At 48.8% G+C, this 14,839-nt stretch overlaps 2 protein-coding genes across 3 annotated transcripts in view; both read right to left on the bottom strand.

Annotated features, from left to right (window-relative positions):
* ADAMTS16 (ADAM metallopeptidase with thrombospondin type 1 motif 16) overlaps positions 1–14,839 on the bottom strand; it is a 922,431-nt gene that overhangs the window by 492,972 nt on the left and 414,620 nt on the right. The gene's annotated exons all lie outside the window — the stretch shown is intronic.
* LOC134927827 (uncharacterized) lies at positions 3,653–5,788 on the bottom strand. Its single transcript, XM_063922813.1, has 2 exons — positions 5,395–5,788; positions 3,653–4,522 (listed from the first exon to the last, which is right to left on the bottom strand). The coding sequence occupies exons 1-2, from the start codon at positions 5,662–5,664 to the stop codon at positions 4,166–4,168; spliced, it is 627 nt and encodes a 208-aa protein (XP_063778883.1). The 5' UTR covers positions 5,665–5,788; the 3' UTR covers positions 3,653–4,165.

The raw sequence follows: 14,839 nt of genomic DNA, 5'->3' as shown, positions 1-14,839 counted from the left end.
CACATCAGCAATACCTGAGGTTTGCTATTGGCAACCTCCATTACCAGTTTCGGGCGTTACCTTTTGGTTTAACAACGGCTCCGAAAATCTTCACTAAAGTCATGGCGGTGGTACTCCGCCGTCAAGGGGTCAGGATACTGCCGTATCTGTACGACTTGTTAATCCTGGCAAATTCCCCAGAACTTCTCCTACGTCATCTGGATACGACGGTCCGGTTTCTACAAGCCCACGGATGGCTCATCAACTGGAAGAAATCCTCCCTGATCCCTGCTCAGAGCAAGGTGCATCTGGGAGCGCTATTGGACACTCACAACCAGAGGTTGTTCCTGTGTCAGGAGAAGGTCCTGAAGCTTCAGGACAGAATTTGTTGCTTCCTTTCTCGTCCGCAAGTGTCGATACATTCGGCTATGCAGGTGCTGGGCCTCAGTGTCAGCATTCAACATGGTGGAGTATGCTTAATTCCACTCTAGCCCCCTCCAGAGGCTGATTCTAGCCAAGTGGGATGGCCTGCCTCACCGGATTAGGTCTCAAATGATCTAATTGACTCCGGAGGTCCGTCTGTCGCTGATCTGGTGTCTACAGGACCAACAACTGTGCAGGGGCCATCCCTTCTGGATATCCAACTGGGTTCTGTTAACGACAGATGCCAGTCTAAGAGGTTGGGGCGCGGTGCTGGAGCAACACTCCCTTCAGGGTCGGTGGACCAAGGAGGAATCTCTCCTCTCGATCAATATTCTGGAATTGCGGGTGGTCTTCAATGCAATGCCACCACAGTGGCTTACATAAATCATCAAGGCGGCACTCGAAGCTGTTTGGCAATGAAGGAAGTCTCACGGATTCTACATTGGGCAGAACGCCATCTACTGGCCATACCGGCAATATTCATTCCGGGAGTCCTGAATTGGGAAGCGGACACTCTCAGTCGTCAGGACGTGCATGCCGGCGAGTGGAGCCTCCATCCAGAAGTGTTTCAACTCCTAGTGGAAAAGTGGAGTCTTCCAGATGTAGATCTGATGGCGTCTCAACACAATCACGAGGTTCCGGTCTTCCGAGTAAGGACAAGGGATCCTCAAGCAGCATTCGTGGATGCGCTGGCGGTGCCGTGGAGGATTCGGCTGCCGTACGTGTTCCCTCCGGTGTCACTTCTGCCCAGGGTGATTCGGAAGTTCAAGCAAGAAAAAGGAAATCTGCTTCTCATAGCTCCAGCGTGGCCCAGACGGCACTGGTTCTCAGACCTGCAGGGCCCATCATCAGAGCGTCCAATTCTACTTCCACAACGCCCAGACCTCCTCATTCAGGGCCCCTGCGTCTACCTATCCCGACTGTCTTTGACGGCGTGGCTCTTGAAGCTTCCGTCTTGAGGGCGAAGGGTTTTTCTGAAGAGGTCATTAAAACTATGTTGCGGGCCCGGAAACCGGCTTCTGCCCGGATTTACCATAGGGTCTGGCATTCCTACTTTGTTTGGTGCACATCTAACAATTATGACGCTTCCAAGTTTAGTACAGCCAAACTTTTGGCTTTTCTGCAACAGGGCCTGGATTTAGGCCAGCGTCTGGCCTCCCTCAAGGTTCATATTTCTGCCTTGTCGGTGTGGTTTCAGAGAAAAATTGCGACTTTACCTGATGTTCATACTTTCACTCAGGGTGTGTTGCGTATCCAACCTCCCTATGTCCCGCCTGTGGCTCCTTGGGACTCGTCTGTTGTTTTGGAGGCGTTGCAGGAGCCTCCGTTTGAACCCCTTGGTTCAGCTGATCTTAAGTGGCTTTACCTTAAGGTGGTGTTCTTGCTGGCTATTGCCTCTGCTAGAAGAGTGTCGGATTTGGGGGCCCTTTCCTGTAGTTCCCCATATCTGATTTTTCACCGTGACCGGGCGGTACTTAGGACTTGTCCCGGTTATTTACCGAAGGTGGTGTGCTCGTTCCACCTTAAATCAGGAGATTGTGGTTCCGGCCTTTGTCTCTCCTGATTTGTCTCCCAAAGAGCGGTCTTTGGATGTGGTACGGGCTCTCCGTATCTATGTGAAGAGAACTGCTTCTATTCGAAAATCTGATTCTCTCTGTGTTTTGTTTGGATTTCACAAACGTGGCTGGCCTGCTCGCAAGCAGACCCTGGCCAGGTGGATAAGAATGGTGATTGCACATGCTTATGTGAAAGCTGGTCTGTCAGCTCCTGCTCAAATTACGGCCCATTCTACTCGGTCTGTTGGACCTTCTTGGGCGGCCCAACGTGGTGCAACCCTTGAACAATTGTGCAAGGCGGCTACGTGGTCCTCCGGGAACACGTTCATAAGGTTCTATGCCTTTGATACTGCTGCTTCCCAGGATGCTTCCTTTGGACGCCGGGTTCTTGTGCCCGCTACAGTGTGTCCCCTCCCATAAGGAATTGCTTTAGGACATCCCCATTGTCCATCTTTGTGGAGCCCAGTGAACCCCGCAGCAGAAAACGAGTTTTATGGTAAGAACTTACCGTTAAAACTCTTTCTGCGAGGTACACTGGGCTCCACAAGGCGCCCACCCTGACGCACTTAGCTTCTTTGGGTTGGTATGGCATTAGCCGCTGACACTTCTCCTGTCGTCAGAGTGTGGTGTATGTGGCTACTAACCGTTGTGGTCTCTTTTCCTGCTACTGCATTGGGCTGGTTAACTAAAAGCTGAGCTCCTGTGCAGGGAGGCGGGGTTATAGAGGAGGCGGCGCTGTGCATTCTGGGATCAGTCAAAGCTTTGAGCCTGTTGATGCCTCGGATCAAGATCCTACTCTAAACCCCATTGTCCATCCTTGTGGAGCCCAGTGTACCTCGCAGAAAGAGTTTTAACAACGGTAAGTTCTTACCATAAAACTCGTTATTTCTATACTGGTGTGTGTGTGTGTGTGTGTGTGTGTATAGAGATGGATTCTGCTCATTATCAGGCTCTCATTTGCTACTCTGTGCTGAAGATGAGGGGAGACAGGGAGAGGGCCCATCAAAGACGGAGGGAGAGATCTTGCTGGACCAAGGAGAGGCTGCTTAAGCGGATGACTACCGCAACTTCCTGCGCACGAATGATGGCACCTTCCAGGAGTTGCTGCGTCTGGTGACCCCCCCCTCATACAGAAGCGGGATACCAAATGGCGGGTTCCTATCCCTGCTGAGGAGAGGCTCGTGGCTACCCTGCGGTTCTTTGCTACTGGAATGTCGTTTGAGGACCTGAAGTTTGGGACCCGTATCTCTGCGCAGGCTTTGGGACACATCATACCTGAAACCTACAAGGCTATTATCAAAGTGCTTCAGTACAAGTACTGTAAGGTAAGAAAATTACACCACACTGCTTGTCGTGTAACAAAATGTTTCATTTTGCAAACTGAAATTGGTTGAAAAAATATGTGCTTTTAATTTCAAGACATAATTTTATTAAATATGTGGCCAACATGGCTAAACGTTAGCAAACAGTATAAATTTTTAAAATGCAGCACATGTGCATCATTACATTTATGAAAAAAAAAAAAAAAAAAAAAAGCTATATATACTTATATAGTGACAAATGTGGTCCATTATGATACTACGCCACTGAGTGGCACCGCAGCCAGGGGCACAATGCACACATGCAACTTGGGGTAGGAAGATGGATCCCCGGTACCATCAACCTGCACCAAGTTGCATGTGTGCATTGTGCCCCTAGTAGGGATGCCACTGAACGCCGTATCAGAATGCACCATATCGCTATATATAGCAATTTTTTTTTAAATTTCATAAATGTAATGATGCACATGTGCTGCATCATGAAAACCACGGTTAAGAGTGGTACCGCTTTAAGGTGCACAATACACACATGCTGCTAGGGGCAGGTTGTTGGTTCCGGGGAACCTCAATCTCCTCCTCTTGTGCCCTCTGTGACATCAAGGAGGTCAAAATTGTGGAGGGGACGATGGATGTGTGGCTGGCTTGGGAAGGGTAGCTGGTTTGAGGAGGAGATTGGATAGTGGGGGGGGGAAAGGGTGGGTGGATGGGGGTGGGGGTTGACGATAACGGGAAGGTTGGCTGGTTTGATGATGAGGGGCTTGAGTAGCATGGAATGTGGAGGAAGGGTAGTTGGATGGGGTCTGCGGTTGCGGATAACCCGGAATGGTAGCTATGATGCGGAGAAGGATGGGTACTGGAGGAAGGGTAGTTGGGTGGTGAACTGAAAGTCTATGGGAGATGAGGAGCAGGTGCTTGAGGTTCTGGCCCATGAACATTCCACTCTGGTGTCACTTGTCCTGAGAGTGTTTGGTACAAAACCTGTGACACCAGGCACTGGCACTCTACTTGCTGCTGCGCGGAAACCTTACGCATGGTTTTGATCACATATGACGCAAAGTCATGAAATTCATCTGGTTTCTGGAGTAGCTGTGAACGGGCCTCCAATAGTAGGGGGTCTTCAACAAATTTGGTTTTCCGTGGCTTACTCCTGGCACCCTGTCGCTGTACAGAGTTTGGTTCCTCTGGTGAGGTGTTGAGGGCAGGGGTACGGCTGAGGTCTTCTTCAGGAGTCTGTAGGTCTTGTGTCTGTAGGGTAAAAAAAACACTTAGTGAATATTAAATATATATATATATATATATTTATATATTTTACAGCTCCCTACAAGCATGGAAGAATGGCAAGTTATTGCAGAGGACTTTGACAGGCGGTGGAATTTCCCAAACTGTGGTGGTGCGATCGACGGGAAACATGTGCGCATCACCAAACCCACCAACAGCGGGTCGGACTACTTCAATTATAAAGGCTACTTTAGCATTATTCTCCCGGCGGTGGTTAATGCAAACTATGAATTTATTTTCCTGGATGTTGGGAAAAATGGTTGTTGCTCAGATGGTGGATCCTTGAAAAATATGCGCTTCAATGATAGGCTCACCACCAACTCCATTCATCTGCCACCTGTGGAGCAAACAAAGAATGGCCTGGGATTTGTGTTCGTGGCGGATGAGGCCTTCGCACTGCACAAACACATAATGAAGCCCTACCCGCAAAGAGTCCAGAACTACAATAGGCGCATTTTTAACTACCGCCTTTCTAGTGCCCGTCGGGTTGTTGAGAATGCATTTAGCATTCTCAGCAACCGGTTCAGGATCTTCCACAAACCCCTCAACTGGGTCTTGGCAAAATTGACTGTGTAGTAACAACATGCTGTATACTACACAACATGCTCTGACGCAAGGCCACGAGGCAAATGCCTTTGCTCCCAGCATGACCGGAAGACCCCAACCAGCCAGTGGCGACAGTGCTGATTTCCTCGGTGGGACTGCATGCAGTAACCTTACGTGGCACTGCAAGGGCAAAAGAGGTCCGGGAAAAATATAATGCCTTCTACAAATGGGAAGGAGCTGTGGCATAGCAGGAAGAATATATTGAGTAATTAACAATATAAAAAGTAACTTACCCCTTCGGCCTCTTCCACGTCCAGACTTCCCTCCTCGGACTCTGCCATCACCACTAGGGACTCCTTAGCTGACCTTTTCTCCAGGAGGAACTGCAGTTCTTTGTAGTACCACTGCTGCGGCACATACACCTTGTCTGCACCGGCCCCTAACCTCTTGGACTCCTCCACCTTGCGGTTTTCTTTGACAAAAACTGTCCGTAGATTGCCAATTTTCTTCCGGACCCAGGCCACCGAGGCAGCAAAGTAGGTGGGCTTTGAGTACTCCACCATGCGGGTTATAAGCAGCCTCCCTCTTCTGTTTGTTGCTGTAGTCGGGTGAGGACGTCAGCCACAGACACTCCTCCTCATGGTACAGGCCGATAAAGCTTAACAGAAAATCGCAGCTCTCATAGGACATCTGCAGAATGCAAAAAAAGGAAAATTAATAAACATGAAAAAAGTTCCATTATTCTGGTTAAATAAAATAGTATTTTAATTACCTACTGGTAAATCCTTTTCTCGTAGTCCGTAGAGGATGCTGGGGTCCAATTTAGTACCATGGGGTATAGACGGGTCCGTTGGGAGCCACTGGCACTCTAAGAGTTTCATAGTGTGGGCTGACCCCTCCCTCTATACCCCTCCTACTAGACTCAGTCTAGAAACTGTGCCCGAGGAGACTTTGAAAGAAGGAAATACACAGGTAGTGGTGAGATTCACACCAGCTCACACATAACAAAAAGGAAAGCCAAGCTAACCAACTTGGAACAATTCAACAACGGCTGAAGCAACAATACTGAACCAAGTAACTATGCAGGAATACGAAGCACTGGGTGGGCGCCCAGCATCCTCTACGGACTACGAGAAAAGGATTTACTGGTAGGTAAATAAAATCCTATTTTCTCTTACGTCCTAGAGGATGCTGGGGTCCAATTTAGTACCATGGGGATGTACCAAAGCTTCCAGTACGGGAGGGAGAGTGCTGAGGTTCCTGCAGAACACATTGACCAAACTTTAGGTCCTCAGAGGCCAAAGTATTGAACTTGTAGAACTTAGCAAATGTGTTCGACCCTGACCAAGTAACTGCTCGGCAAAACTGTAAAGCCGAGACACCCCGGGCAGCCGCACAGGAAGAACCCACCTTAGGAGTTGAGTGGGCCTGAACAGAATTTGTAATTGGCAATCCTGCCGTTGAATAAGCATGCTGGATAGGGAATATGATACAGCGAGAAATCGTCTGGTTAGAAGCAGGCCAATCTTGTTGGGATCATAAAGGACAAATAGAGAATCCGATTTCCTGTGAGAAGTTCTCTTCACATATATCTTTAAAGCCCGCACAACATCCAAGGACTTTGAGCTAATTGAGGTGTCAGTAGCCACTGGCACCAAAATAGGTTGGTTGATATGAAAAGCTGACACAACCCTTGGAAGAAATTTGCTAAAGCGTTCCAAGCTCAGCTTTGTCCTCATGGAAAATCAAATAGGGGCTCTTGTGCGACAATGCCCCCAATTCCAATACACGTCTTGCAGATACCAATGCCAACAGTGTGACCGCCTTCCAAGTAAGAAACTTTACGTCCACCTCCTGTAAAGGTTCAAACCAATCCAACTGCAGGAACTGCAGCACCACATGAAGACCCCAAGGCGCCGTAGGAGGCACAAAGGGTGGTTGGATGTGCAGAACTCCTTTTAAGAAAATCTAAACCTCAGGGATAGCAGCCAATTGTTTCTGGAAGAAAATGGACAAGGCTGAAATCTGGACTTTGATTGAGCCCAAGCGGATTCACACCAAAACACATACTTTTTCCAAATCCGATATAATTTTTAGACGTTACCCCCTTCCTAGCTTGGATCAGAGTAGGAATAACTTTGTTTTGAATGCCCTTCCGAGCTAAGATCTGACATTCAACCTCCACGCTGTCAAACGTAGCCACGGTAAGTCTTGACAGGCGAACGGGCCCTGTTGTAGGTGGTCCTTGCGAAGAGGAAGAGGCCTCGGATCCTCCAGCAGTAATGCCAGAAGATCCGCGTACCAAGCCCTTCTTGGCCAGTCCGGAGCAATGAGGATTGCTGGAATTCCTGATCTTTTTATTAGTTTGAGAACTCTTGGGATGAGTGGAAGTGGAGGGAACACATACACTGATTGGAACCCTTACGGAGTCACCAGGGTGGCCACCACCACTGCTTGTGGGTCTCGTTACCTGGAACAGTACCTTCCGAAGCTTCTTGTTGAGGCAAGAGGCCATCATGTCTATTTGAGGTACACCCCATCGGCTTGTTACCTCTGCGAACACCTCCGGATGGAGGCCCCATTCTCCTGGATGGAGATCGTGTCTGCTGAGGAAGTCCACTTCCCAGTTGTCCACTCCCGGAATGAAGATCACCGCCAGCGCCAGCCTTTCTGCTCAGAGGAGGATTTTTGTTACCTCTGACATTGCAGCCCTGCTCTTCGTTCCGCCCTGCCTGTTTATGTAGGACACTGCTGTGACATTGTCCGACTAAACCTGAATGGCTCAATCTTGCAGAAGATGTGCCGCTTGGAGAAGGCAGTTGTATACGGACCTTAGTTCCAGAATGTTTATTGGAAGAACAGATTACTGACTTGACCACCTTCCTTGGAAGTTTTCCCCCTGGTTGACTGCTCCCCAAACTCGGAGGCTTGCATACGTGGTTAGAAGAATCCAATTCTGGATTCCGAACCTGCGGCCCTCGAGCAGGTGAGAAGTTTGCAGCCACCAGAGGAGTGAAATTCTAGCTTTTGGCGACAGGCGTATCTGCTGGTGCATGTGAAGATGTGATCCTGACCATTGTCCAGGAGATCCAGCTGGAAGAACCTTGCATGGAATCTTCCGTACTGTAGAGCCTTGTTGGAGGCCACCATCTTCCCCAGAAGGCGAATGCACTGATATACCGATATCTGGGCTGGATGCAAGACATCCCGGACAATTGATTGGATCACCAATGCTTTCTCCAGTGGAAGAAAAACTTTTTGTGTGTCGAGTATCATCCCCAGGAAGGGCAGTCTCCTTGTCGGTTCCAAATGTGACTTTGGAAGGTTCAGGATCCACCCATGATCCCAGAGTAGTTGAGTTGAGAGCGCAATACTCTGCAACAGCTTCTCCTTGGAAGATGCTTTTATCACCAGATCATCCAGATATGGAATTATGTTCACTCCCTGTTTACGGAGGCGGAGCATCATCTCCACCATGACCTTGGTGACACCCTCGGTGCTGTGGAGAGGCCGAATGGTAATGTCTGGAACTGATAGTGACAGTCCTGTAGTGCAAACCGTAGATAGGCCTGGTGAGGTGGCCAGATCGGAATGTGGAGGTACACATACTTGATATCCAGGGATACTAGGAATTCCCCCTCCTCCAGACCTGAAATCACCGCTCTCAGAGACCATCTTGAATTGGAAAACCCTCAAGTAAGGGTTCAATGACGTCGGGTTCAAAATAGGCCTCACCAAACCGTTCGGTTTCGGTACCACAAACAGGTTTGAGTAATAACACTTGGCTATTAGGTGAGGTGGAACTGGAACAATGACATTTGTTTGTACCAATTTCTGAATGGCTTCCTGTAGGATAGCAATTTCTGTCAGCAAAACTGGTAAGCCTGATTTGAAGAATCTGTGAGGTGGGAGTTCCTGAAACTCCAGTCTGTACCCCTGGGCAACAATATCTGTCACCCAGGGATCTAGGCAAGATGACGCCGAGACGTGACTGAAATCTTTTAGTCTCGCTCCCACCTGTCCGATCTCCAGGCTGGGAGGTTTATCATCATGCTGAAGATTTTGAGGAAGCAGAACCTGGTTTCTGTTCCTTGGAACCTGTTGGAGCAGGTTTTCTGTACTTTCCACGACCTCCTCTAAAGAAGGTGGTGGTGACGGGGGTTTGGATTTTTTAAATTTAGCGGTCCGAAAGGACTACAGTGCAGGTGTAGGATAAGACTTCCGAGCTGGTGCAGCTGCGGAATGGGAAGAAAGGCCGACTTACCCGCAGTTGCTGTGGATATCCACGCATCCAGAGCTTCCCCAAAGAGGGCCTGACATGTGAAGGGTAGGTTCCCCACCCTTTTCTTGGATTCCACATCCGCAGTCCATTGGCGTAGCCAAAGTCCTCTGCGTGCCGAGACTGCCATGGAAGTAGCCCTTGCATTAAGCAGGCCAATGTCCTTCATGGCCTCCACCATGAAACCTGCAGAATCCTGTATGTGACGTAAAAACAAGTCAATGTCACTCCTATCCATAGTATCTAAATCCTCAAGTAATCTGCCTGACCACTTTACTATAGCTTTAGAAATCCACGCACAAGCAATAGTGGGGCCTTAATGCCACGCCTGTAGCCATGTATAAGTGATTTGAGCGTAGTCTCAATCTTGCGGTCAGCCAGCTCCTTTAAGGCGGTTGACCGGGGACAGGTAAAACCACCTTTTTTGACAATCTAGATACAGAAGCGTCAACTATAGGTAGGTTTTCCCACTTTTTCCTGTCCTCTTCAGGGAAAGGAAAAGCTATGAGAATTCATTTAGGAATCTGGAATTTTTTCTCTGGGCTTTCCCAGGACTTTTCAAACAAGGAGTTTAACTCCTTAGAAGCAGGGAAGGTAAGCAAGGATTTTTAATTTACTGTAAAATAAGATTCTTCTTGCTCAGGCACTTTCTCAGAAATATGCAACACATCCCTAATTGCTTCAATCATCAATTGTGCCCCTTTAGCAAGGGATGCATCTCCCCCCTGCATATCCCCATCACCGTCCCCAGTATCAGAGTCGGTATCAGTGCATTATCTGGGCAAGGGTAAGTTTTTGGAGGGTATATAGGTGGGTCCATAGTAGTAGGGGCTGAATACTTTAAGCCCTCCACAGTTTTTTTCAAAACCTGTGTCTCCCTTTTAGTATGGGACATCCTAGTAGAAATCTGGGATATAATTCTCCTTAAAGAATCCATCCATGGGGGTTCGGATTCAGAAGGCTGAGACAGTATATTACATTCTTGAGTACATGGAATAGACTCCTCAGGAGAAGATAAACACTCTGCAGCACAGGACACAGAGTCCTTAGACATGGTAATGTGGGATATACACACACACAGGAAAATGTCAGACGCAGTTTATCCCAGAGTACCTTCAGAGAGAAGCAGAGTATAAGGAACAGCCACACAGCGCCCCTGTACGCAATTATTATGATAAAAGCCCGGCGCTGACTAACTACCCTTAATAGAGTAGTTAGTATTGATATCACGCTCCCCCCCTGGAAATGGAGTTATGTGGAGGGCAGCGCTCCCTGTCAGCGTCCTTGCAGGCCTGACAGCGGGATTAGCCCCTGTTAGTAGCAGCGTGATCAGTGTAGGGTGATCCGCGCTGGCTCAGGACGCCCCTCACAGCGCCTACACAGAGTGTTGCTGAGCCTTCCTGGACCGCAACCTGTCAGTGCTGTGCTCCCACCCTTGTGCCGCCATACCCGCCAGCGACCCGCTAACCGGGACGCCGGCGCTGTACTCACCACTCTTCCTTCTTCTGGCTCTGTTAGGGGGTGGCGGCCATGCTGCGGGAGTGAGCGGTTGCCTCGTGGGCTTGCGATCATCACCCACAGGAGCTCAGTGTCCTGTCAGCGGAGTAGCGAACCATTAACTCTTTAGGAATTTGGTTCCTACTCCCCCCTAAGTCCCACGAAGCAGGGAGGCTGTTGCCAGCAGCCTCCCTGTAACCTAACTCTAACAAATAAAAACTAAGAAAACTCCCAGGAGCTCCCCTAGCTGTGACCGGCTCCTTCGGGCACATTTTCTAAACTGAGTCTGGTAGGAGGGGCATAGAGGGAGGGGTCAGCCCACACTATTAAACTCTTAAAGTGCCAGTGGCTCCCAAAGGATCAGTCTATACCCCATCGTACTAAATTGGACCCCAGCATCCTCTAGGACGTAAGAGAAAATAAGAATTTACTTACCGATAATTCTATTTCTCGGAGTCCGTAGTGGATGCTGGGGTTCCTGAAAGGACCATGGGGGAATAGCGGCTCCGCAGGAGACAGGGCACAAAAAGTAAAGCTTTAGGATCAGGTGGTGTGCACTGGCTCCTCCCCCTATGACCCTCCTCCAAGCCAGTTAGGTACTGTGCCCGGACGAGCGTACACAATAAGGGAGGAATTTTGAATCCCGGGTAAGACTCATACCAGCCACACCAATCACACCGTACAACTTGTGATCTAAACCCAGTTAACAGTATGATAACAGCGGAGCCTCTGAAAAGATGGCTCACAACAATAATAACCCGATTTTTGTAACTATGTACAAGTATTGCAGATAATCCGCACTTGGGATGGGCGCCCAGCATCCACTACGGACTCCGAGAAATAGAATTATCGGTAAGTAAATTCTTATTTTCTCTATCGTCCTAGTGGATGCTGGGGTTCCTGAAAGGACCATGGGGATTATACCAAAGCTCCCAAACGGGCGGGAGAGTGCGGATGACTCTGCAGCACCGAATGAGAGAACTCCAGGTCCTCTTTTGCCAGGATATCAAATTTGTAGAATTTTACAAACGTGTTCTCCCCTGACCACGTAGCTGCTCGGCAGAGTTGTAATGCCGAGACCTCTCGGGCAGCCGCCCAAGATGAGCCCACCTTCCTTGTGGAATGGGCCTTAACCGATTTAGACTGTGGCAGGCCTGCCTCAGAATGTGCAAGTTGAATTGTGTTACAAATCCAACGAGCAATCGACTGCTTAGAAGCAGGCGCACCCAACTTGTTGGGTGCATACAGTATAAACAGCGAGTCAGATTTTCTGACTCCAGCTGTCCTGGAATATATTTTCAGGGCCCTGACAACTTCTAGCAACTTGGAGTCCTCCAAGTCCCTAGTAGGGGCAAGGCACCACAATAAGCTGGTTCAGGTGAAACACTGACACCACCTTAGGGAGAGAACTGGGGACGAGTCCGCAGCTCTGCCCTGTCCGAATGGACAAACAGATATGGGCTTTTTTGAGAAAAAACCACCAATTTGACACTCGCCTGGTCCAGGCCAGGGCCAAGAGCATGGTCACTTTTTATGTGAGATGCTGCAAATCCACATATTTGACTGGTTTTAAACCAATGTGATTTGAGAAATCCCAGAACTACGTTGAGATCCCACAGTGCCACTGGAGGCACAAAAAAGGGGTTTGTATATGCAATACTCCCTTGACAAACTTCTGGACTTCAGGAACTGAAGCCAATTCTTTCTGGAAGAAAATTTACAGGGCCGAATTTGAACCTTAATGGACCCCAATTTGAGGCCCATAGACACTCCTGTTTGCAGGAAATGCAGGAAACGACCGAGTTGAAATTTCTTTGTGGGGCCTTCCTGGCCTCACACCACGCAACAAATTTTCGCCACACGTGGTGATAATGTTGTGCGGTCACCTCCTTTCTGGCTTTGACCAGGGTAGGAATGACCTCTTCCGGAATGCCTTTTTTCCCTTAGGATCCGGCTTTCCATCGCCATGCCGACAAACGCAGCTGCGGTAAGTCTTGGAACAGACATGGTACTTGCTGAAGCAAGTCCCTTCTTAGCGGCAGAGGCCATAAGACCTCTGTAAGCATCTCTTGAAGTTCCGGGTACCAAGTCCTTCTTGGCCAATCCGGAGCCATGAGTATAGTTCTTACTCCTCTACGTCTTATAATTCTCAGCACCTTAGGTATGAGAAGCAGAGGAGGGAACACATACACCGACTGGTACACCCACGGTGTTACCAGAACGTCCACATCTATTGCCTGAGGGTCCCTTGACCTGGCGCAATACCTGTCCCGTTTTTTGTTCAGACGGGACGCCATCATGTCCACCTTTGGTATTTCCCAACGGTTTACAATCATGTGGAAAAAACTTCTCAATGAAGTTTCCACTCTCCCGGGTGGAGGTCGTGCTGAGGAAGTCTGCTTCCCAGTTTCCATTCCCGGGATGAAAAACTGCTGACAGTGTTATCACATGATTTTCCGCCCAGCGAAAAGTCCTTGCAGTTTCTGCCATTGCCCTCCTGCTTCTTGTGTCGCCCTGTCTGTTTACGTGGGCGACTGCCGTGATGTTTTTCCCACTGGATCAATACCGGCTGACCTTGAAGCAGAGGTCTTGCTAAGCTTAGAGCATTATAAATTTACCCTTAGCTCCAGTATATTTATGTGGAGAAAAGTCTCCATACTTGATCACACTCCCTGGAAATTTTTCCCTTGTGTGACTGCTCCCCAGCCTCTCAGGCTGGGCTCCGTGGTTACCAGCATCCAATCCTGAATGCCGAATCTGCGGCCCTCTAGAAGATGAGCACTCTATAACCACCACAGGAGAGACACCCTTGTCCTTGGATATTGGGTTATCCGCTGATGCATCTGAAGATGCGATCCGGACCATTTGTCCAGCAGATCCCACTGAAAAGTTCTTACGTGAAATCTGCCGAATGGAATTGCTTCGTAGGAAGCCACCATTTTTACCAGGACCCTTGTGCAATGATGCACTGTTTTTAGGAGGTTCCTGACTTGCTCGGATAACTCCCTGGCTTTCTCTTCCGGGAGAAACACCTTTTTCTGGACTGTGTCCAGAATCATCCCTAGGCACAGCAGACGTGTCGTCGGGATCAGCTGCGATTTTGGAATATTTAGAATCCACCCGTGCTGATTGTAGCAGTATCCGAGATAGTGCTACTCCGACCTCCAACTGTTCCCTGGACTATGCCCCTATCAGGAGATCGTCCAAGTAAGGGATAATTTAAGACGCCTTTTCTTCGAAGAAGAATCATCAATTCGGCCATTACCTTGGTAAAGACCCCGGGGTGCCGTGGACAATCCAAACGGCAGCGTCTGAAACTGATAGTGACAGTTCTGCACCACGAACCTGAGGTACCCTTAGTGAGAAGGGCAAATTTGGGACATAGAGGTAAGCATCCCTGATGTCCCGGGACACTATATAGTCCCCTTCTTCCTGGTTCGTTATCACTGCTCTGAGTGACTTCATCTTAATTTGAACCTTTGTAAGTGTTCAAAAAAAAATTTTTTAGAATAAGTCTCACCTAGCCTTCTGGCTTCAGTACCACAATATAGTGTGGAATAATACCCCTTTTCTGTAGTAGGAGGGGTAATTTAATTGTCACCTGCTGGGAACACAGCTTGTGAATTTTTTCCCATACTACCTCCTTGTCGGAGGGAGACTTGGTAAAGCAGACTTCAGGAGCCTGCGAAGGGGAAACGTCTCGACATTCCCATCTGTACCCCCGGGATACTACTTGTAGGATCCAGGGGTCCTGTACGGTCTCAGCGCCATGCTGAGAACTTGTCAGACGCGGTGGAACGCTTCTGTTCCTGGGAATAGGCTGCCTGTTGCAGTCTTCTTCCCTTTCCTCTATCCCTGGGCAGATATGATCTTATAGGGACGAGAGGACTGAGGCTGAAAAGACGGTGTCTTTTTCTGCAGAGATGTGACTTAGGGTAAAAAACGGTGGATTTTCCAGCAGT

Source organism: Pseudophryne corroboree, chromosome 5, assembly GCF_028390025.1.
Source record: "Pseudophryne corroboree isolate aPseCor3 chromosome 5, aPseCor3.hap2, whole genome shotgun sequence".
NCBI classification, from domain to species: domain Eukaryota; kingdom Metazoa; phylum Chordata; class Amphibia; order Anura; family Myobatrachidae; genus Pseudophryne; species Pseudophryne corroboree.
The sequence above is the reverse complement of the archived record's forward strand: the minus strand, read 5'-3'. Positions and strand labels throughout refer to the sequence as shown.

Excerpts from the sequence above, each read along its gene's own strand:
- LOC134927827 (XM_063922813.1), bottom strand. The coding sequence starts at position 5,664 with ATGGTGGAGTACTCAAAGCCCACCTACTTTGCTGCCTCGGTGGCCTGG. Across the intron at positions 4,523-5,394 it reads ACGTGGAAGAGGCCGAAGGG|ACACAAGACCTACAGACTCC; the intron begins GTAAGTTACTTT and ends TTTACCCTACAG.